The sequence below is a fragment of the Poecilia reticulata genome, linkage group LG14, assembly GCF_000633615.1.
Source record: "Poecilia reticulata strain Guanapo linkage group LG14, Guppy_female_1.0+MT, whole genome shotgun sequence".
In the NCBI taxonomy this organism is placed as follows: Eukaryota; Metazoa; Chordata; class Actinopteri; order Cyprinodontiformes; family Poeciliidae; genus Poecilia; species Poecilia reticulata.
In genome coordinates this window covers 11770159-11794515 of record NC_024344.1, presented here as the reverse complement: position 1 = coordinate 11794515, position 24357 = coordinate 11770159, and the positions used below count along the sequence as shown (strand labels likewise).

Genomic DNA, 24357 nt, shown 5'->3' with positions numbered 1-24357 from the left:
ATCTGCTTTGGTAGCTAGCCTGCAGGTCGCTGCTTTACTGACAGAAAGAGTTTGAACTCCAGCTACAAAATGGTGTTATCTTAATTAGAATTATTGGTGTTACTATTAATTCCCACACATTAACTATTTTTTACAAAAGCTTATATTTCTAAAAAGACAAAAAAAATGTAAAAATTTAGCATCCTCTTTTTTTAATCATTGTGCCTTTGAAACTCAAACCTTTTTTGAAACCCTTTTCAGATATGGAATTATAAAYCAACTATTTCTTTCTCAGGAAAGCGAGCATCAACAACAGAGATAATGGCGGAGCTCAGACAGTGGGGTATATTGCAATTGCTGATAGGTTGGGTTCCCAGCTGGCGAAGGCTGACCACACTAGCATGGGTAGTATAGCCTCCAGCAACAGGGTAAATTGGAATGACTGTGGCAAAGTCATGGATACCACAACCAAGGTGTGAGCAGGGAGCCATGTGTTTGTTTCCACGAGTCTGCAGGCCAGTCCTCATTATAGTCACTGGTAAAATATTACAGTTCAGCTGACACAGTCTAAGTGAATTGTCCAGAGCGGTTTTGACAGCTAGTGGAAGGCATGGCTAGATTATGATGGATGATGACAACAGGGGTGGTGCAGAAGGAGCATTGATGTGTTTTTGTTGCTCATGCACAACTAATATGTACATCCAAACTGGGAATGGTGTGGTGCTTGCGCGTAAAGGCAGGCACACAAATAGGAGTCTGATGGCTGTGTTAAAATTTGTTCAAAAATAATGCATCAATTTTTCATGCCCGCAGATTTAATTTGCAATCTTAGACCCTAAATGCCTTTAAAGGGAATATAAAGAGAGAAAGAATTGTTTATTCTCACTATTCATCCAAAATGTTGATACTCCTCTGCTTATAATCACGTTTGATAGTAGATTTCTTTTCTCTCTTGCTTTGCCATCGACGTAGCTTTATTTAATGAACATAAATTCCCTTGGCAAGAGGGAAATTAAAAGGCTTATTGATGAAAACTTGATTGCGGTCCTTCATTGCAGCAGTGACCCCTTTCTTCCCCCGAAATAAAAAGCAACTTAACATCTTCAAATGCAACATGAAAGCTCTATTTTTTTTTTCTTCCTCAAAGGAAAAGGAACAGCTGCACAAGACTCTGAAGCACGACATGAAGTTTTAACTTTTCAACAGCCAGACAAGCAGCATATTCCTTTTTTTTTTTTTTTTTATAAAATTTTTTTTATTAAATACTGCACAGAAAAATGTATAGATATCCTCAATTTAATTATTTAGTTGTTTCTCTAAAGGAGCCTTTAATCCTAAAAGCTAAAATGTGTAAAGATTCAGAGTAGTTCTATACTTTCAAAATCTCTGAGCCAAAATCAAATCTTTGACTGGATTTGACACAATTTGACTTGGCAGGTCAGGGTACGTCATTAGGGAAGTGCCAGCTGATGACACCTCCAGAACCTGATAAATCCATGACTATTCAAGGCTTGTGGTACACTCAACAACCATAGGCTCCTCAAGGAAATGACTTAGAAGCTGAAAATAAAGCTGATTGATGCCCACAAAGCAATGGAAGGCTATAAAGAGTTATCAAAGTGCTTCCAGCTTGCAAATTGAAGTGTCTGAAATATCATTAAGAACTGGCAGCTAAGGGGAGCTGTGTAAGTCAAGACAACATCTGGAGGACCAAGATAACTTTCAGATAAAACTGCTCGGCGGAAAAAAGCAAAGCAGAAACCTTCCTCTCGTGACTACAATAGACCCGCAGGAAGGTTTAGCTGACACAGGAGCGGTAAGTGCATAGTTCCAGTGTGTAATGTTGATGCACAAACAGGGAATGCAAGGAGGTGCCATAACAAGGGGAAACATTCCTGCGACATCATCACAAAAGTCTGTGTCTGTAGTCTGCACAGCAACACCTGAATTACGGCGAGCAGAGACGGAGGAAGGTTGAGTTGGGTTTAAAAATTAAATAAATAAATAAAAAAATGCACGGCTGCTTATGTGCAATCGGATGCAAAAGGCCCAGTGCCAGCTGGTAAACATGGAGGTGACAAGATTATGYATCTTATTTTAGCAAGTGGGGGACTAATTAGTCTATTTTTTTTGGCTTAAATCAGCGTTTTTGGCTTATTTTCAATAAAATAGGGTATGCAGAGAGCCAAGAAACGGCACAAAGAAATTTGCTTTGACAGCGAACTGTCCCATTGAAGGTCTCCTAAGATGCTACAGGAAAGCAGAATTCAACTCATTTYATACATCAGTAAAAAAAAAAATCTGCTGTAACGCCTATGACATAAAGASAGAATGCTACCCTGGCTTTTTCTTCYACGTGTTTCTGCAGTTGTATGTAAAACAATGCTTTACTCCTAGTATGGCTGGATAAAAAATGAATAACAATATATATTGCGATAGACGTGATCAGCATCAGTAGATGATGCGCCTGATAGAATCTTCAGTAATTTCACTGAACTCTGATCCAGAATCGCGGATAATTCTGGGGGATGTGGTCAACGGAAAGCTTTGGGTGCACAACCTCTCACGACCAGGTGAAGATGGTGGTTGGCTTCAACTAACTCACTTGCTCACTGGTTACCTAGCAACAACCTGTTAGGTTTAAGGTCCAAGCCAGCGTGTGAGACAGAGGGGCTCCAGTCGCAAACATGAAAAGCGTCGACTTTCAGCAATAAAATGAAAAAAAAATATATAATTCTGTCACACAAGTGTTACACTATTACACTTCATTAAAGTAATTTCATGAAAACATGTTGCTGTAACAAAATGTATCTACAATGTGCCAATGCAGACTTTTGTGTTTCTTTGCTTTTATTGTACAGCAGGAGAGGAGAAGGAAGAAGGAACATGAACACCAGATTAAAACCTGGTCTWAAGTCGTAATGTTTCATTATTTTATTGAAGTTACACTCTGAAACARAATTGAAAACCCTCCAAAGCCAGAGGAAGGTTGTAAAGTTCACCAGTTTATAATAACTGTTAATGATACGGATTTTCGGACAATATTTTAAATATTTTTGTCTCATGAGATAAACACTGTGAAACCGTTTGACATTGCCCATTTAAATCCCCTAATTTAAGAGCGTTTACTCTTTCCACCTTTGTAGACATTAAACGTGTCAGTGCACGTTTTGKAGTGTGACATGTATTTGTGAGCGCTTTGGTTTGGATGTTGTCTGAAAACAAAATACTTAAAAATGCTAAGCTAATTATTGTGAGATGATTGGGACAAAATACTGGGAATGTTTGAGTGAGCTCTGCTTAGCAGCAGAAAGCTGCACCCTCTGTTCAGAGTGGACACCARAAGCGTTACTTACCTACACCGCTTGTCAGATTTGGCCCTGTTCCCCAGACGAGCAAACGCATAATTATCTTGGAAGTTCATAAAATTTAGAGCAACAAATTAGACGAGTAATATTTGTTTGATAATGGGAAACAAGCCTGCTCAAAAATGACTCTTCATGGTAGTAAATAGCTTCAATATGCGCCTGCAAAATGAAAGGAATCTCTTTCTCTTGTTCTTCTGTGGAGCAGATGGGCMAAGTCGAACACTCCATCCGTAGGTTCACTCGTCGTTTGGCTTCTTCTGGCGTGGTGAATCCATCTCCCAGTAATCAGTCTAGCTTCTGGGCTCTTGCCCGTTCTCCTTCCCTCCTGTCCTCCCTCSAAAAAATCTGACTCATTCACTCGTTCCCTCTCTCTCATCCACTCTGCTCCTCTCCGCATTTGGCCACCAGGGAGGCGTGTGGCACTAGAGCAAGCATTATTGATAGAGCATCTGTTTAGACATGGTGCAGGATCTGTGGCATGTGGGCAAGCAGCTGGGGGTTCGAGCAGGGGAGACATTATGTCATATTACATATCTTGAGATGTCTCGTTCGCTCGCGTCTATGCCCATTTCACAGACAAACGCTCCCACGGACACTTAGAAAAACAAACATACGCCACCGTCATTCCCCCGCAGTAATTGTTGTTGCTTCCATCGTTCTTGGAAATGTGAAAGCCGGGCTCTTTGCGAGGATCTCTTAAATAATTTAGTTTCAGTGTTTTCAAACTTGTCTGATGTCACAGCTGTGTAGCGGCAGTCGGAAAAAAATCTGTTTCCGGGGCCATTTCAGACCATGAAGCCTGAGGCGAATATTCTGGCATTGCAGGTTCATTGGGGCAGCCAGAATGACAGAGAACTCTATCCAGATAATCACCACACATCTCATATAGATGGCCAAACTTATCAAAGCTCACGCAGTTTGCTGCCAGCAGATTTTCATCCTTGGCAGCGGTTAAAACAGGGGATTTTGTGGTATTTTGAAGTATTCAGACTGTTTCTTTTTATTATGTCAGATGGAGTCCCTTTATGACAATGCCCTGGCAATCTTTTCATCAGCGTTTCCCCTTCTGTTTTGTTATTACTTCAAAAAGGCATCCACCCAACATATCACAGATCACTGATGAAATGATTGAACTCTGGCAACACTGAAAGAGGAATTCAAAAAGCCTTTTTTTTTTTTTTTTTCAAAAAAGATGCTGTAAACCCTAATAGTTGAATGAAAGAAGTGAAAAATGAACTGCTATGGATAAGAATAGGAAAACATTTGATCAGTTAAGGTCTTTGTATTTTTTTCTCCTTTTAGTATTCTTTGTAAAACTGTCAGATTACTTAGCAAATAWCCAAAAAACTAATTAAAAAAAGAAATGGGCAAAAAAAAAAAAATCTTGTGTTCACAGTTATCAACCGAAAACTAGAAGACTCTTTGATGTTCCAATCAAAGTTGTACAAATCTCTATATTCATAAAACGAATTGAATCTATAAAATAGGCCATGCATCAATATGMACCAGGCATCCTGCATAACTACAGAATTTAGATAACTTCTTTTTTTAAAGAGAAACTAGTGTCTGTCGTGTAATACCAAACTTTTATCATACCACTTATGTGTCAATACCTGCTTTATTGACAGACAAACTAAGTAATTTATCATCAGTGGGGGAGAAAGTACTGAAAAAATTTACTTAAGTAAAAGTACAAATACACAGACAAAAATGTACTCAAGTAAAAGTAAAACTACCACATTAACATTTGTACTTAAGTAAAAGTAAAAAAGTACTGACTTTTAAAAAATACTTAAGTATTAAAAGTAAAAGTACTTGCTGAATGGATTACCTAATCGCTAATATCATTAAGGGTACCGATTGTATTTAATTTTAATACATCAGTAATGTGCCATTTTAATGAACAATGCCACAGATAAAGCATGTTTTTATTGTGTTTACTCTGTAACATAGTTTAGATTTAGATATGTGATTCTATGCATCATAATTTCAGGGATGGAAACATCTTGTCTCCTGTCCTAACATAACATGAACTTCACTTTTTTGCCACTTGTGGCATTTATTTTTAAAGAAATCCAACAGAAAGGGGATGGAAAGAAGGAGGGTGAGAGAGGACATGCAACCAAGGAGCCAGTAGCAGTGTTGTAGTCAAGACCACCTACCCAAGACCAAGTCAAGACCACCACCCCGCGCTACATGACAAAAAAAAAATTACTTTTACCTATCAAAATTGCTTCTCAAATTGATCTGAAAAAGATCCACATTCCCATAAAAAACTAGATATTAAATACTTAGAGCTGAAATAAATGTAATAAGTAAAGATCCGTCCAGAAGAATTGGATCGTTCCTGAATGTCATATTACTATATTGCACTTTGGTACCAGCGTTGTCCCATATATGCGACACCTCAGTCAACACCTCCACACAATAATTCAGCCCATGAGTGACAACGTTTTTCATCGCAGATGCAATATGCGTCTCTGTACAGCTAGCTTTGCTAGCATCACGTCCACAGATCTTACCTTTCTTTAAGCTTTCCTTCCAAGTGACGCTAAAAGGTGGACGAAGTCTCCACCGTCTGTGAAAGCGAAGCGCTGCTGATTTTACATGTCGCCATATCAATGTATGCAGCGCTATTATATTACTGACGATAAGACAGACATCGCCTCCCTCTCAGAGGAAACTACTGCACATGTCTTGGAGCTCCGCGTGCGAGTAAAGGTGGAGGCGATGGGTGACAACAGACACGTAAGTCACGTTATTGCTGGGATTTTACGGCGCCACCTTAAGTCCCTGAACTTCACATTTTAACGAAAAAAAGCACAACGCGACTTGGATGTAACGAGTAACGCGACACTTTTGTAGAAATGTAGTGAAGTAGAAAGTACAGATACTTACTGTAAAATGTAGTGGAGTAAAAGTAGAAAGTACCCATTATTAAATCTACTTAAGTAAAGTACAGATACACRAAAATTGTACTTAAGTACAGTAGTACTTGTACTTCGTTACTTCCCACCACTGTTTATCATAATTCACTCTTAGTTTACTGTAAGGAAATCTGGTGTTATATTATTATTAAATTATTATTAAATCAAATCTACCATCATGCTCAYAATGTCTTTGGTTTGATTAGACATCAGAATCTTTATTTGGGATTAATAGAGCAATTTTGAATTTAAATTGCATTTCAATTTGAAGCTAACAAGGCCCAGTTGGAGATTAGAACCACAATCACAAGAAGAAGTGTAGTGCAAGGTCTTTGGGAAGAAATGCACAAATAATAACAGAATATTTGAGATTTTGGCACTTTTTWAAAATKATCTTTTCATCTAAAATAATTAACTACCGAGAGAAATAAACTGTTATGCAACGGCTAGGTAAAAAGGTGGCCCCATGTTGGGAAGAAATGGCAGATTGTGATTAGAAAAAGTGAGTGTGAATTGGCAAARGGTCAAATTAACCAGAAGASTAATTAAACAGGAACTGATTAATTTGAGTTTTCATGGTTTTTGYYTTTACCTTTAGTATTTTACCATTTTATCTTTTTCGTACCTCCTCAAATTAWTWWKTTTTTTTTGTATATCCTCAGAGGTGTCCATCTCTGAGACTGATAGCCTGGCTTGAATAATAAATATAATTAAACTTGACACTTTGAGATGAGTTATGTGTGAGTTTTTAAACGGTGTGGTTCAGACTTCCATTTCTCAGACCAAACGTTTCATGAAAAGATGCTTCTTAAAGATCTGTCTGTTGCTTCCGTCATTCATTTGAACCCAGACAGTTTACCTGATCTTTGATTTTATTTATTATATCACCAATATTCAAATAAAGATTCAATGATTACACTAAAACAAGCTTAGAACTGCAGGATGCCTGCACAGACTCGAAGACTGAGTAAACAGAAACGATAAACTGAAAACTGGTTATAGAAAGAGCACAGGCTTCACATTTGTTATAATAACTCTCACATCAGGGCATTGTGAAGAACAGATTGTCCCTACCTAAAGAGAAATAAACTGCAATATTGAAATGAAGTGTCTGGAAGTGAATAATATCTTTACTTATGAGAATGCTCCCAAATTGATATTATGATGTGATTTATCAGCGACTGTCACATGAATAAATTACCTCGTAGATTTTCTTAACCGCACTCATTGCCCATTGGGTGCATTTTGCTCCTCAGGAGAACAACTTCATAACTTAAGTATTTAAATTGCTCAGTGCACACCTGATCTCTGCCACTCAAAGCAGAGCTCAGGTGTGCACAATCATGTCATCAAATTGAAAAGGTATCATTTAAAGCAAGCAGCTTTTCGAGAAAAGGTGCAGCTGCTTGCCTTATAAAGAGGAAATGATYCTGCCTCTTTCCGTACAACCTTGTGGTTCTTTTTTTAAACATGTTTTACTTGATATGCAATATGATATGTATTCACTACTTGTGTGTTATTTCGTGTCTATCGCACATGCCTCTTTAAATATAGTCGGGAGATACTAMATGCAAATTTAAGACTGAGCTTATTTGTTTTGTTTTCACAATGCGTCTCCTGATTTGGCTTTAGACTTTATTTCCATTGCAATAAATAAATAGACAGCGCTGTTCTGGGTGACAGGACATAGAAAAATCATATATATTTATATAATTTACACAATATGTCATGTTTGGCTTCAAGCAGTGATGAAAAAAACACATTCCAGTGTCAAAAAAATGTTATTCTGCGTCATAAATATTTAAATATGCGCTGAAGCAGCTGTGCAGCCGAGAGGACACAGCATTATTAAAGGACTTGAGTCTTGGTTCAAAATTTCCCTCTTCTGCTGTTTCTGAAAGACTCCCACTGGTACTATTAAAGGTAAATGAGTCTGAAGACATCATTTCTAGAAAGCTGTGCATTAGCACGAGCTCTTTTATATAGCTCTGACGTTTCCCACCTTTAACGTATTAAGATACCCGCATTATCAGGATGAAAGCGAAACGCAGTCCGCGCTGTGTTCCGTTCGGCCCCGGTCGTGGGCCCTCATCGTGGCTAGTTTATGCGCTTATAGGCTGGGACACAACTGTCTTCCAAGCCATTTGTTGTGTCTGACCTTTAAGATGATGAAGCGCAGGGAGAATGACCCCTGGCAGGATCTGTTCAAAGAGCAGCCTCATGGTAACGGGGGGTCCGGTGCCCGGCAGCCTGCTGGGGGATTGATCAGGCCCTCACTCAAAGGCCAAATGCAGAAAGCCTAGCCAGAGGAGAAGGCCATGCAGGACGTGAAGCCATCCTCTGCTTTGAAGCCCTCTCCAATATAGTTCAGCTGCTTCACTGCATGAATAAACATGTCTAACTCTTGTCTGTTAAGCTGCTCCTCTGTCCCCTTCCTTCCCCCCCCTTTTTTTTTTCTTCCTGCCTCCCTCGCTCTTGGATGAGCTAACACCGATTCTGCCTCAGACGGAAAGATATGAGCGGAGGTTACAAAATCATTTCTCTTTTTCTTGTTGCCTCTTTGCTCCTTTTTTTTTGTCTCCTTATTTTTTCCACTCACTACTTCTCTCCCAGCTTCTCGTTTGAATACTTCCTGTGCTCCAGCCTTGTTGCGCAGGATTAAATCCACTCATTTAGAGCTTGCATTGCTTCCACAGATGTGAGCTTTGAGATTGAAATGAGCTCCCCTTCTGCAAAGAGGCAAAGTTAAAAGGAAAATTGTGAGAAGGGGTGAAGAGGAATTAAACAGAGATGCAAAGTCTCTTAATTTCCAAACGATGCCAATTTGTGGTTCACATGAACATGCGTGTGTTTGGACAAAAACTGAAGTCGACTGATTGCAGAAACGTGGCTGATATATTGTTGCCGGTCACTTGGATGGCATTACATTTGTTTATCTTGTAATATGTATGGGCACGCTCAATGTGTGACAACAAAAAAGCAAAATAAAGAGGCCATTTGTTGTTAAGAAGCTGAATAGTACTGTCACCTATCAGCATACAGTCTAAAAAATAAAAATCTTACTCTAAAAACATTTTCTTGTGACTCATTTCTGAGTAAAGAAGTTGAAGTACTTTTTCTCTGAATAAGTCTCTACCACTTCTGAATCTTTAATCTGGCAACTTTTTAAGTACTTGGTTGAAAAGAGAACAGGCAAGTTATTTGTGACCACCGAGAGAATACCGCAACTGGATAAAAACGCACAAGTTGGCATCTGCTTTGGATTCCCCTACTTTGGTTAAACTAGAGAGCTTTTCTCAGGTTCTTTCACAGAGCCTGGACTGCTTTTAACCATCTTTATGGTATCCTTAGTTTTTCCAGAAATAATTCCGACTGCTTGCAAATTATTACTGCTCCTAAAACGCATACCTTAGAATATGGATATATGCCAGTAGTTTAGAGTTGAACCCGGCATTGCAGAGACTTCGTTTTGCATTGTTCTTACTGGACTGTCCATGAACCTTTTTAAAGTTAAACAAATATCAGCATTTAGTCTTAAACCTTACCTGAAAGCTAGAACATCTGGAAGCTCTTCGAGTCTTTATATTTATTCAAACTTTCTCACAGTTTGCACCGTTATATCTGTGCTAATTTGAGATTGCGACCTCTCCCTGCCATTCCTCAGGTGTCTCTTCGAAAAAGCGAACAAACTAACACAAATCAGTACGCTAAATAACTTCAACAAAGAGAGCAGCGGCGATGGCCCTCTGCGGAGCTTTCTCATCTATGTTAATCACTGCCCAAAGGCATTGGATAAAAGGGTATTCTGAAGTTATGAAGGCGCTGTGCCATGTTCAGTTTATCGTTTGATTATATACCCAATTACAGTGCAAGTAAGCAATTAAGCAGAGCCCGGATGTAGCGGACGGATTCAGTTCGGCAGTCGAACTGTGATGCTGTATTCGAAGCGATCCACGGTTCTATTTTTTTTCCCCCTCCTCCTCCGAGTGAGAGTGTGGTTTTTAGAGACAGACGTTTGATGAAAGACTGTCTTGATTACTAGGGTCAATAGTATCAGAGTGACATCATTCTTGATTGCCGGGTGACTTCATGTTGTCAAGTTTCGCTGCTTGTGTGCTTTGTGCACATGTGTTGAGAGGGAAAAAAGGCTGCCTGTTGGAACAGAGTCCTCTATTCTTTTCTATTTTTTTTTTTTAAAGCATCCATAAAATAAACACAAGTGGCGGTTCCGCCTCTAAGCATTTGGCTCACTCAGTTAAAGTAAGCTCCACAAAATGGTAATGGGACTCTGTAAAGTGGCATCCTCAGTGTTCTTCATTTCAGATGAACTGCCTTTGTGTCTTGCCTTTAAAACCTACCTCATGCTTCAATATTAATAACAATCTGGCTGCTCCAGCCACTTACTTCAATTTTACTTTGCATCCTCCTTGCAAATAATTCAGTACATTAAAGCCTTGTTATGTTTTGCAAACGGTTATATTTATTAAGTGCTTCTGGCCTCGACGGGTCCTGGTGTGGCAGCGCCGACTCTGGGTTGCCATCAGCCTATGCTCCGCTCTCAAAGTGCAAACTTCTTTTCCATCTCTTCGCGTTTACCGGCTCCTTTGTGTCCCCCGTTTTGATTCCGCCACTTTTCACCGGGAATGAGAAATGCTAATTGAGTGTAATAAAACTGATATCTCCATCAATAGGTCAGAAAACACAAAAGGTGCATATCTGTTTGATTCATTTCAAGTCCCACGTTGCTTCGCAGCTCAAAAGAAATTCATCCCGGCGCCTCGGAGCCTTTTGGAACGTCTCCTGCCCCCACCTCCCACCGTCTTCTCCAGGCATCGGTTGTTACTGTATGTGATGGAAATTGAGACATCTATTAAGCTCAGGCCTATTGCTTGGCACAAAGGAGTCTGACATTCTTGAATGAAGAATCCCCTTGTGGTAGAAAACCTTTGTATCTCATTACAGCCATACTTCGTTTTGTGCAGAAGAAATTCTATCAGCCTGAGCAATTATCCCCAGGTTGGTTTTTGCTCAGTTTTAAAACTCTTCATCTCGTCTAGTCTTGGCCTCTCCGTTGTACCCTGGCCAGTGTTTACCCAGCTCATGTTTGTTAGTTACCTCCTCGCTAATCATATGTATTTTGTGTTAGACCTGCAGCGTGTCTTTAAGCAAGAACACTGTGAGAAAAAGGAGAGGATAAAACTACCACTGAGAATCTGGCGACCATTTCTCAGCATTTATGTGTGTTTTCCTCACTTTTCCACCCTCTGCTTGTGTGAGGGGGGATTTGTTCATCTCCTCTACTGTATGGATATTAGTAGAAGAAATTGGATTACGCCAGAGGAGAGAACATTAATTTTTGCTTCACCCCATAGCAGGGAGAGGTTGCTTTATCGATTAGGCTAAGTCCACAGGAATGTTTTTTACACCACAGACCAAGTAAAGTAAATAGAAGTGAATATAGGCTATGGAAATTGAGAAATGTCCATTTGGCTATACCAGCCTAAATTTTTAAATGTCTCAGCAGGAGTATGAGATTCCAGTGGTAAAATTACTGAGGCTCTGTTATCATACTATGATACTTAGTGTTTTCACACCTGATTGTCCTGTAGACTCAGTTCTATTGGGGGACCAAAACTGAAACCTTTGCTACATTTTTGGCAGGTGCGGTTCGCTTCCACAATGCATTCTGGTCAAACGAGCCAAACCTTTTGAAAAACCCAGCTTACCTCATTGCCTGTGGTGGCGCTGCACCAACAACCACCAAAGGAAAAGACACAAAAACCTCTGAAGAAAACACTCAACGTAACTTCCTCCTTCGCAAAATGTAAACAAAAAAAGAGTAGCGTGAGATTTGAACGGTTGTTCATTTTTCAGACATTTTCCCCCCAGCGAGAGAAGTGCAAGTTTGTTTTGGTTATCTTTGTCCAAGTTATTATCTGTTCTGTTTTGTTCTGTTCGACCACTTCCAGTCCAGATTGTATATGATTGTTCTTTCTTTCCCTTTGTAGAGAGAATGAATCCTCTGATTGTTGCTGATCCTGTCTTTAGCTTGGCACCTTAACACTTAAAGAAGGTTTGCTGGGGCGTTTTATTGTTGCAGAGAGAAAAAGATGCGGCCGAGAGAGATGCAGGGAACATCTTTTTACTTTGCTAAATAGACTTTTTAGAAAGCACACCCTGGCATCTCATGACCTAATTGCAAGAGCAAAAAATAGTTACTGTTTTTGTTTGGCTCTGCATTAACAACACGAATCCTACGGTCTAAACCTTCCCGCCAGAATCCATTTCTTTTACCATTATTTGACATTTTTGGGCTACACAGAATATATGAACATGTTTTTCAGTTATTAAAAAAAACATACACACAGAGAGATCTACTTTCACAGCACAATCATCATTTCAGAGTGCTGGGACATGTGTGCAAGGACAATGAGGGTGCATTCAGAGTGCATTTTGTCCATAAAGAGGCAGTGCACGGGTAAAAATGGTTTGGTGAAGTGATATGTGAATCTGAGTGTGTTGTGATTATTCATTAACCTCTCAGCCAGCAATGGAACTCATTTTGTAAATTTTAAACGGTGCCAGTCACAGTGGTGTTGCCAAATGGGCCAGGAATGTCTGACTGGGTGGAAATGTGTGGTCCAAGTGGTGCATATTGGAAGAATTTTAGGGTAATTTGTGCCACCTATTATAGCTTACTGTGTATACTCACATTTCACTCAGTATCTCAGTATGTTAGTGTAGGGCTCCGACTTTATGGGCGTGTAGGCTCAGCCTATTTCTGCATGACATTTTTGTATTTGTAATGAATTCTAGGTGATGGACAAAGACGAAGAAACAATTTTGGAATTGGAACAGAAAACAATACATGATTGTGGGGAAAAAAGCATTTTAAAAATAACAAAAGAGTCTAGTGTATGTCTTTATCCCACTTCACTGGGAAAGAGACATTCTGTATGTTTAAATTTAATGGATGGAGCTAAATAGGGATAAGCCTGAAATACAGAAAACTGTGCTAAAGATAACTGCATTATCAGACTGTGCTGGACAACAAAACATAAACATACGGAGCTGCAACAAAATAGATCAAAGCATAACTATGTGTTAAAATGGTCTAGTCAAAGTCTATTCCCATGTCCAACTGAGAAGACTTAATTGATCCACACAGAAGCTCTTCATCCAGTTTAAGTTTGAACTATTTTGCTTAGAGGAATGAGTAAAAATGTCAGCCTCCAGATGTGAAAAGCTGTTAGACATCCCAACGCTCTTCATGGTGACTCAGAGGAGTGAGTCAAATTTCTATTTGTACAAAACTTTGAAAGAGATGCATCCTTTTCCCTCCTACATCATAACTCTGTTCTCATTGTGTCAGTCTATCACGTAAAATCCCAATAAAAGAAAGATACTGTGGTTGGAATATAACAAAAGGTAAAAGAAACTGGATAGAGATTTTCATTCTTTTCGTTTACAACTTTCTTCGACTTCCATATTAGGAAAAAAAAAATCTTACAGGTAATAAAAATCCTAAAAATCAGACAATGGACAGTCAACTGCTTTGTCACTTTTTGAAAACGTGTCCCAAGTTTTGGACCAGGCATATACTTGTCTTTTATTTTCAGAACAACTTCAGCTACTTCTTCCTATTCACACCTGAGTACAAAATTCCAATGGAGTGCAGGTTTTAATTTATCGGAATCACACTTTCTATTTATTCCCTCTTTATATTCCAGGTTTATTTGACATTTCTTTTCTCTGCTTCTTTCAGCTCAGCTTTGACACGCCGCTCTTAGCCTGCTGTTCGGGATCTTTTGAGTAAACGGGTAGTTAGTCACCTTCTCCATAGATAATTGCTTCTATTCAGTTGTTGCTTGAGCAGCCTTGTGATCATATAGGGGGAGAGAAATTCACACTTATGGTTACATTGTTTGGCACTAATGAGGGTCTTTTTTGAGTTAGAGAGCATTTGAACTTACACTAAAGAGGTGGAGAGAGCCACATTTATTTCGTGAGTTCACACTGTGGTGCTTTTGAGATGTCTATCACCGCTGACCACTTTCCGATCAGGTGTCCGCTGTGAGCTAAAAATTTGTGTGGACAGCTATGTTGAGGGATATATTTTCAGGAATGTGACGCTTTGGATAAAGCTCTGTGATAAATACATTAATAAAGTTAATGGCAGGCCTCGTAGGTAATCCCAGTGTTGTTGTTTGTGCACTCAGGTTTGTGCGTGATCGCATGGAGCCAGGGCGTCTCTTTAAGTAGGACAGTAGAAATTGATGGCCGGCACTGAAAGCTGACCTAAATAGCATAGAAAAACTAGTTTCCTCAGCATGCATGCTGAGCCCAGTTGCTCTGCAGAATATGCAGCACAAGCTGCCATATTGTTACTGTAGCACTTAATAAAATCACGTGTTAGACAGTGCAATCCTTTAGCAGTACTTTTGGTTTGTTGATGAAACTATAAATACTACTATTGAAGGTGTTACTTTGTCATTTGTATCCGCTGTTTTTAGAAGTCGAGGGTAATGAAGACATTCTATTGATCAGAGCTGAAGTTTTCTGGATAAGTACTTGTACAAAGACATTGGGGCATTATAAAATCATAAAGGCCAGCCATGTGAAAGGAACTGCAGTCAAACCACTATCTAATTACATCAATTTACGGCCTTGCTGCTTGGCTAATTGTTCTCGGGGCTGACATGTTATTTGATTCTGTTCTTAAAAGCTTCTACATGATGTTTTTCAGTAATGAGATGTCCTTTTAAATGTTGTCTTACCTAATTAGTTTCAGTATTTAAAAGCAAGACAACTGTTGCTAACAATCTGAAACACACAACGTGTGATTATTGTGACCTGTTTTTTCTTTTTGCTTTTTTGCCTTGTCTTCTACCACCTGCTCATGCAGCCACCTACACATACAGCACAATAATCATCACCTTTATATTTTGCTTAAATTGAGGGTTGACATACTCCACACTGTGCTGATAAGGTCCATAGAGACATTAGCTTTGGTGAAGCCCCAAGGGGGCTGCAGCATTCATGCACCTACACAACATTTTAGATTGAAGTTGACATATATTTTTAAAGTTTTTCCCTTTCTTTTATTTTTTTTCTAAGCAGCTTGTCATTAAAGGACTAAAGTGATCCAATTTACATTTGAAAAAGAATATATGCAGGTAAGTCATAAACACACTATCCATTAAATAAAAAAATATATATATATAAAGCTAAAAGTAATCCCAGATCTGTGTCGTGTGATACAATTTTATTTTGAAAATATTTGACACAGTCTGGACAGCAAGTCATTGTTTGCAGGAACTAGACGTTCACAGCATGTATGATAAAACCGATCACTAAGGTACAACTTTTTGAGCCCTTGTGTTCAAAAAACTAAATTTTAATTTAACTGTTTATTTTAATTTGTTAAAGTTTTGTCATCTTTTGTCATTTTAATTTTGTTTGAGTAAATATTACAATATTTCATTCAGAACAAACCAGAACATTGATGAAGAGTTGGAAGAATTGACTTAATGATGAAATATAGGAAAATTTCATTTTTAGGATCTCTCACATCTGTAAAGAAAATTATTAATTTACACCTCGATTAAATATTCATCTGAAGATAAATTAGAATTAATGCCTGACGTTGTAGGGATTTAAATTAGCTTCCTTAAATAGTATGTACATGCAAATTATGAATATCGTATACAAAGTTGACTTTCAACGTCAAAATCTTGAAAGCAGTGCTTGTAAAAACAACACTGAGACTTAGTTATTTTTGTCCATTTCTATATTTTTTAACATGCGAAGATTGATATATTCCTCCGCTCAGACGAAACTCATCCCGCCTCTCCACACAACTACAATTAGATCTGTTTGGATTACATGTCCCTGTAATATTATCTCTCATGTACATGGAGGTTTTATTTTATTTGTCAGTTTTACACTGAAATGACTGGTTAATATTGTTAGGGCAATATTAAGGGATTAAAAACAACAGCTCTCTGTTGCAATTGTTTCTTTTAATTTAGTCAGCACCCAGCTTGATTGGCCCTGTGTTGCTGGAAAGTTTGTGCCGTTGACTGTATTAAATGCAGGATTAATGCCTCAGGCCCTAGATCTCTAGTAATAGCAGACGGAAATACTGATCAAAGAAGTCTAACTGTGCCGTGGGTGTTCGGACTGCCTCTGTCTGCTTCTGTGCATTACAAGATAGAGCTTTAGAAGACAGAGCACACAACGCGGGAAGGCAGAAGAGGGATTTTCTGCAGACTTTCTGTTCAGGAGACAGGTGAGGGTTAGATAATCTTTAATTAGGGCACAATCACTGGTTCATTGGGGAACTAAAGGTGGAGCGGTTTTAACTCCACATAGGATGTACAGATGACCTATAGCACACAGGCAAAAGTGTACATGTGCGACTGTGTATGTGCGTGTGTGTGTATGTCAACCTCACGTGTCTGGGTTATGTTTGTTGATGTGTGTTTGTGTGTGTCTGTGCAGGTCTTGTCTGGGTGTGTGTGTGTGTGCGTGTGCGTGTGTGTGTGGGGGGGGGGGGGGGGAGGAGGCTCCAGTCCCTCCGTTTTGTTTCCCAGGAGACACGGCTGACACTTTCTCCAGGTTGCTGCACTTACTTAGGCTTTGTTGGCAGGACCAGTAGTCAGAGCTGCTCAGCAGCAGCCTGCTCTCATTACACGCAGTTCACATCAGGAAAATATACAGCACCAACTATTGGAGCATTAGGGAGTTTTTTTTTTATGCATATGGGTCCTTTATGCCAACTGAAATAAATCACTGTAATAAATGTGTGAAAGTGGTTTTGCAGTTAAGGTGAAACATTTCAGGCAAAAAGCCATTTTTTAATCTGGATTCGAAAATGTTTCTGGGTCATGTTGGTGATCATTGTTGCGTATTTAACCAGAAAATTTCTCATTTATGCACAGGTTGCAGGAACAAAAAAAAGCAGTTGTTTAAGGGGGGAGCTTCATGTTGACATTATCCTACTTTCTGTGTTTCTGCTGAAGTTGCCCTACAAATCAAAATCAGTCTTAGAAAGTTTGATGTTTAGAATACAATATGGCTGCTTATGTGCTGATAGTTGTGGTAATAAACATTTAATTTGTACTCAAATCAGGCACCACCAGCACTAGATCATTAGGGAACATATAACATGTCGTATTTAAATTGATATTATACAGATGAATACATGAGTATTGTGTTGGTAGTTACAGTTTGCGTGGTTACTTGGTAAAAATCAACAAATCCTTGTAGTTTTACATATTTAAAGGCAAGAAAAGGGATATTACGTTACAAATTTCAAGGGTAAACTGTAGCTGCACTGTACWTTGCTGTCAATGCATTTTAAAATGAGGCAAAATCTCCAAACTCCTAATATTAGTGCTACCATTTGTACAAATAAGGATAAATATTTTCTTAATTCAAGAAGGTGCCAGGTGAATGCAGGTTGTTACCAATAAACAGCTGATATTACTGTGTTATTTTTTTAAACTATTGAGCTAAACAACACAGCGTGAAAGCACCATGGCAGTTCAGGTCAAGATTTTAAAGTCCTACATATTTATATTTTCCCGTTTCCTTCATTTCCCACTCCTTGCTTCCTAAGTGATGCACCTTGCTCTTTTTGTTTGACTGGGAATATTTTCCAACAGTTACACATATTCAGTCCCTTAATGCGTTTCTTAAACTTCAACATGTAATACTAGATAAATACACTATAATCCCGTAACGATTACGAATTGGGGTATAAATAACATTTGTTAATATGTAAATAACCAATGCAGAGGTAACATTTAAATACCAGGACAGCTTAAATGGATTATCAGTTTAAACAACATATTTGTAATTAATCCCTAAACGTTCAAGCAGTGCCGATTGTCAGGAAGAAAACACGACATGCACACTCCAACTTGGACTCTCTTTGTGTTCTTTTTGATTTGTTGGAGCCAAACACCGACCCAGAAAGGCTTTTTAATGAACACCAGGTGTACACCTTGTATATCAGTGATGATACATATGTGCTTGGCAATTCACTGTCATCTACTTACAGCTTTATATTTAGCTGCAGTCATCAGGGAGTTGGGGATGCCTCTGTAGCAGCTGTAAATGTGTCCTCCTTGTTTTTCCCTCCATGCATCTTCATGCCCTCACAAATCTTCCCAACAATGCACCACAACAGGTATGAATTCCCCTCCGCGCCAGGACTCTCTAACTTTTCCTGAACAAATGGGTGAATAAATAGACATTTAAATGAACTGAGGCTTTGAGGCCATGTCTAATGTGTGAGCAGAAAAATGAAAGACATCTTAAGTTTTGAAAGAATGAATTTTAAAGCGCCAGCGTCTCATTCCACTCCAAAGCAACTTCTCCGCATCGATTTGCAAGTCTTCCAATGAAACGCGTGTGCCAGAATGAGTTGTCTGTCAGACTCTGAGACGCCTGAGCAGCCGAAGGTGGGTGGAAAGCATCAGAACAACAAAGASAAGAGAAACGAAACCCGAGTGCGAAATAAAGAGCGGCCATGATGAAGCTGGTAAAGGGCAGTGAAAGCGGGCTCCCTGCCGATCCCGCCGAGTGATGAGACGAGGGCCAAGGCCAGTTCTGGCTAATAAGTGTGAGCAAGTACAGCCAAGAGGCCTCAGCCAGTAGCCTTAACACCTATTATCATCCTTCCTACAAGACAGCCACGTGTTTCCATTTACAGGCTATTGCTTAAGCTGTGAAAGACTCTTCTTTGTGAGCATGTTGACACCTTTCGACTTGTGTCAGTAAGAGTTGACAAGCTTTAATAGTTTCTGTGGAGGTCAGCCTGCTGCTTGGCGTGGATAGGTGGAGGAGAAGGACCAGGATACCCGAGGACAAGCCTCACTGTGCTGACAGGAGGACGAGGAGGAGGAGGAGGAAGAGGAGGAGGAGGAGGAAGATTTCAATGCTGGGGCAATTTTGTGGGCAGTAATTCCATCTAAGGTTTGTAATACAGAGTAGCGACACTGCAAAAGCAGAGACTGAGGTTCAGACAGCCCACAGGGGACATAATGTGTCCTGAGCCAGCAAGGGAGGAAAATATTGATGTTGACCTTTTTTTTTTTTTTCTTTCCGCTGTTATCGTACTTGTGCCAAAAAAAAAACATTGTAAAAGTAGCTGACAGATTTGTTCTAAGAATGGTTGACACCATAGAATTTATTTATTTTTTTGTTCATTTAAAGCGATGCGGTCATGGGCGGACGAGCCCTGCTGGTGGTATCTGTGGTGGCGTGGCTCGGCCGTGACCTCGCCGGGTACAGTGCTGCAGTGGAAAATGTCCTGTCACTTGATGGAGGAGCTGCCTGTAGCGGCAGGAAGGAGTGTGGCGACAGGGGCCATGTGTGTTAACCTCTTTCCTTGTCACTTTTTCTGTCTTTCTTCCCCCTCAGCACACACCCCCTCCCCTTATCTCCACCTTTTTTTTCCTTTTTTTTTATTCTACTTTTTCTCTCTCAATCCACGTTCCCCCAGACTCAACTCTCTCTCCCCACACTCCTCCATGACAAATTACTGCTGGCGGTTGATTTGTTGGTTGTCAAAAGTGCTCCCTGTGCTGGATGTGTGGAGTGAGCTGCAGAAAAAAAGAAAAAGAAAAAAAAAAAGGCTCTCCAACCCCCTCGCCCACCCTCGTCTAGCTGTCCAGATCACCTGCTCTCTTCCACCCGACCAGCCCTTCTCCACATGTGCCCCCTCTCTGGAAATCGACATCCTGTCTCATAAGATCTCATTACATTAGATTTTCATGTTAAATCAGCTCCCATATTAAATTTTCCATTGAGACTATTTCGATATGTCAGGAAAGGAGCTTGAGGAGGATCGTTTTCTTATTTATGGGAGAGGAAATGAAGCAAGAGCAAATAGGGGGGGGGGAAAGTGTGAGTGAGCGATAAAGACCGAATGACAGAACTAAAAATGTCAGGATTTGTGATAGGCTGTGGTAAGAAGCACAAACGGCTCCTTAGAAGGAAATCTGTGTTTGTCTGGATGATCTGATGAATTAATAGAATAAGCAGCTTACTCTAATGTACTGTAATATTCTTAATTTTGCTGTTTCTGCGAAGATATGACTGTGAAAACATGCAAAGCTGTTAAACAAAAGGATTTATTGTCAATGTCATTGAGCGACCAGTATTTCTTTTTTTTWATTATTTTATTTAACTCACCATATCTGTATTGGTCTATAGTATTAAATACTGTACAAATACAGGAATTTAATCGTGTTTGATTCAAAAATCCTGTAAATCCAATGTTGCCATAAAGCAGCCGTGCTTATTGATTTTCAGCTTTGCCAGCAATGACCTAATACAGCCACAGATATTGGAGGGATAAACCACCTTCTTAGTACAGTGAGCACTGACAAATCTCTCATCTCACGCGGTTTGTGTACCTTGTACTATGTCAATATGTACAGTACGCCTTTGCTGGAAGATAAAGTGAAAGTTTGCGGTGAACAATTGTAGGAAAAACTACACATAAAGAGTGGGAATTTTTTTTTTTTTTACCACATCTTGCTGCAATTCTATCTCTTTTGGAAAATGTCTCTATATGTTTTGAACATGTCAAGATCGAAATTATGGTCCAGTTTTTTGTTTTTGTTTTTTGCAAACCAGCTCAAGCATTTTCTAATTGGATTTAAAGTAGACGTGAACATCATCCGGACTTTGACTAGACCATTCTCGCACACAAAAGTACTTTGGTTTAATCTGTTCCCAGTCTGGAGTCTTTTGCAGCATCTTACAGCCTCGGAGTTTCACTCTATCCTTCTTCTCATCCACTCTGAGCAGCCTGTGGGACGGTGTGTTCAGGACTCAGTGGTATCTTTACATGTGGTTTGAAAAGGTTTGGCTATGGTTTGTCATCTCCTCCGCACGGCTTGTTGTAAGCTTAAAAATGGATGTCTGTTGACTAACTTTTAACATTGACATTCATTAAAAGTTGCAATTTTATAAAACTTTTCCTTCGTCTCCCTAACAGTAACTGATTATGCTGGATTTTGTGTGTGTCTGTGTAAGCGAGGCAACCACACTTTTGAGATTTACTTTCCTCAAAGAAACCTTTCAAAACTATGGCTTACTTAGTCTATGTCTCGACTATTCTTTTGTGACAAAACCGCTATAAAACACACTTAAGTTTGAGGGTATAACATGACATAACGTGCAAAATATTTTTGTACCAGATAAGAACTTGGTGATGGTGTTTTGACAGCAGCTTTTGCGCGAGCAGAGGTGATTTGTTTTCACGAACGGCTTTGGTCGCCCCAGTCCGTCTCACTGTTTCTGCTCGCTAACAGTTTCACTTCTGCAAAAATAATCGAATATGTTTTCTTTTCAACCTTGGCCATGCAGAAGCAGGATTGCTTTGTGCATCGCCATCAAAACACAGAGGAGAGCAACGCAATCCACTCATGTTCAAAAGTGTAAAAACTATCTCGTCGCTCTGTCTTTGTGTTAAAAGAGGGGTTAAGCTTTTATCCTATAAATATGGCTTGAAAATCCCTCTGTCAACGACGCATTCATTCTAAGGCCCGTATTAACATAAAAATGGGGGGCTTGTTATACAGTGAGATTTCAATAAAAAGAACACAAAATGCATTTAATGAAATTCAGATGCAGGGCCCTGGCTCCCTGGATCTCATTAAATGAGCTTTGTGCTGTTTTTCCAATCTTCTCTTTGTAGAGGGGGTCCTTGAGTGCCCTTAATAATGTGGCAGATTTCATCATATTCCTGATTTAAAGAGGACAATGTCTGCCTTGTTCACTTGTTCTTTTCTTTTTCTTTTTCTTTTTTCTTTTTTTTTTTTTTTTTTTTGCACATGGAAACCAATCTCCACAGATGTACTTGAATAGTTTCTGAATCTGGATGGAGATGATACTCCCAACTTATGGTGTGCTTTCTCTTTTACTTGTTGAAGTTTTGTTGGGGCCCTCCACTAACTCCTTTTTCCCCCTGCTGTCCCTCCCTCCCCTCTTTTTCTCTCTCTGCATAGGATTTGGTTTCATAACTTTTGAGAGTGAAGACATCGTAGAGAAAGTCTGTGAAATTCATTTTCATGAAATCAATAACAAAATGGTAAGTTCACACATTTTTTTCTCCCCCCCTACTCTCCGCAATTCCAGGTGGGAGTTGAAGGATTAATATTTGATTTGTTCTTTGCCCTACTATTAATAGCAGACCATGTGTGTTTGTGTATGTGTGTTATATGCACAAGCTAATACTCCCACATAGCCACACTTTGTGGGTCTCTGGGTCTCAGGGATGGGAAAGCAGTGGTGTGTACTGCCCACAAACCGTGAAATTGTGCGGCTGAGTTCTGCCTGTCAGGCTGAGGGGACGGGAGAGTGGAGCCTGTCCCTCTCCTCTCGTTTCTACGCTCCCCTCTTCCTCTCCCCCCCCCATTGCCACATGCGCTCACACAAACACACATGCACAGGTGGGGATGTCCAAGGTTGCAAGAAGAAAGCTACTGGCAGAGGCAGAGTTCATTAGTCAGGGATTAACACCTTCTGCTGAGTGCCAGCGATGCTGGTTTTATTTACACTAGTCGTACGGTCCTTTCAGAGTTTCTGCCGCAACTTTCGAAGCCATCAAGTCAGTCACGTATGATAAATTGACAAGGTCCGCCCTCAGTGTAGCGAGTGTGACATTAGGGCCTCCTTCGCCCACGTCCACCCTGTGAGCCTCTTGAGAAATCCTGCATCATTTGAACAGCTTCGTGGGCCGTGATTGACTGGAGGGAGTACTTGTCTCACCACCGTTCTTTCCGAGTGTGCACTCACCCCTCCCAGGCCTCCTTCTGAAACCAGCAGACTGACTGACTGCCTGACTGACAGAACCGGCATAGTAAAACCTCCCTCACCTGGGAACAGACCAAGTCACATATGACCCCAGTATGCATCCTGGCGTAGCCTTCACATGGTGTCGTATTTCCTGCTAAATCTATGGCAGAAATAACAATACTCGGTAGTATACTCTGTCAGATCCTCTGGCATGCTGATGTACATCTGTGGAAACCCAAAAAAATAAATAATTTTTTTTGAAATAACTGTCACATGTGAATATGCTGAATGTCAACAAGTCCCAGATTGGATTTTACAAGCAGGTGACACATTATTTCCAAATAAAGTCTCACTTCTGCCACCTTTAACCAGGAGGAAAAATACTCTCACAAAAGCATTTGTTGAGCACTGTACAGCAATTTGCTGATGACTAGAGTGGAAACAGAAGTGCTAATTAACAGACTGAATGCGCCGAATAAATAGTTCAATAATAGCACAATTATTATTAATTTATAATAGGGTTTATTTTATTCTGTAAAACTATACTTCAAATTGAATGTTGGAAGGATGCATTGATTTCTCAAAACACGCAGATATGTTTTTTTTAGCCATAAGTACAACAAGGGCATTGTGTTAACAGTGGCTCTTAATGGGAACACGCCCCTTTAAAATTTAAAGCTTTTGTGATTAAAAAATAAAGTGAGATAAGAAATAATTGTCAAACTTCCTCAGTCGTTAAAATGTCATATGGCTGGTGCAATTGATCTGTACAACTAAGAAATCTGCTTTTAAACAGACATCCTAATATTTTGTCAAAACATATTTTGAAACAACTACAACATTTAATGTTCTTTAATTAGAGATATGCAAGCATTATAAGTTCAAAACGTTTGGTCACTCCAATGCCTTTCGTTTGTTGATTTTTCACTCACTGTGATGCTGAAAAATGAAAACATGTCTGTTGGTTTTCCCTGCCTTTGTTATTTAGGAAGGTTTTAGGAGATTCTAGCCATCCCTGAGTGTTTTCTCTGGAACAAGAGCTTCTATTTTTCAACCATGCTTTCATACTGTAGTTGTCCCGTTTTGATGACGTCTCTCATTGAGAATACCTGAGCATCACTGCCACACCTGTAAAACACAAGCGATAATTGCTGGGTATTGAAATCTCGTAAGAGCCTCATTGAACAGTTTCCAACTTGTGTTTTCATTGTTTTGGAAAAACACCTAATTTTTTCCATTATAAACACAATTATATATATATATAT

At 39.5% G+C, this 24357-nt stretch overlaps 1 protein-coding gene across 4 annotated transcripts in view; it reads left to right on the top strand.

Annotated features, from left to right (window-relative positions):
* The window catches only part of msi2b (musashi RNA-binding protein 2b), a 295829-nt gene that overhangs the window by 196584 nt on the left and 74888 nt on the right, over window positions 1-24357 (top strand). For all 4 annotated transcript variants that reach the window (XM_008427843.2, XM_008427841.2, XM_008427842.2 and 1 more), the window contains exon 8: window positions 22303-22385. In XM_008427843.2, the coding sequence (XP_008426065.1) occupies window positions 22303-22385 (83 nt within the window). The remainder of the gene's footprint in view (window positions 1-22302; window positions 22386-24357) is intronic.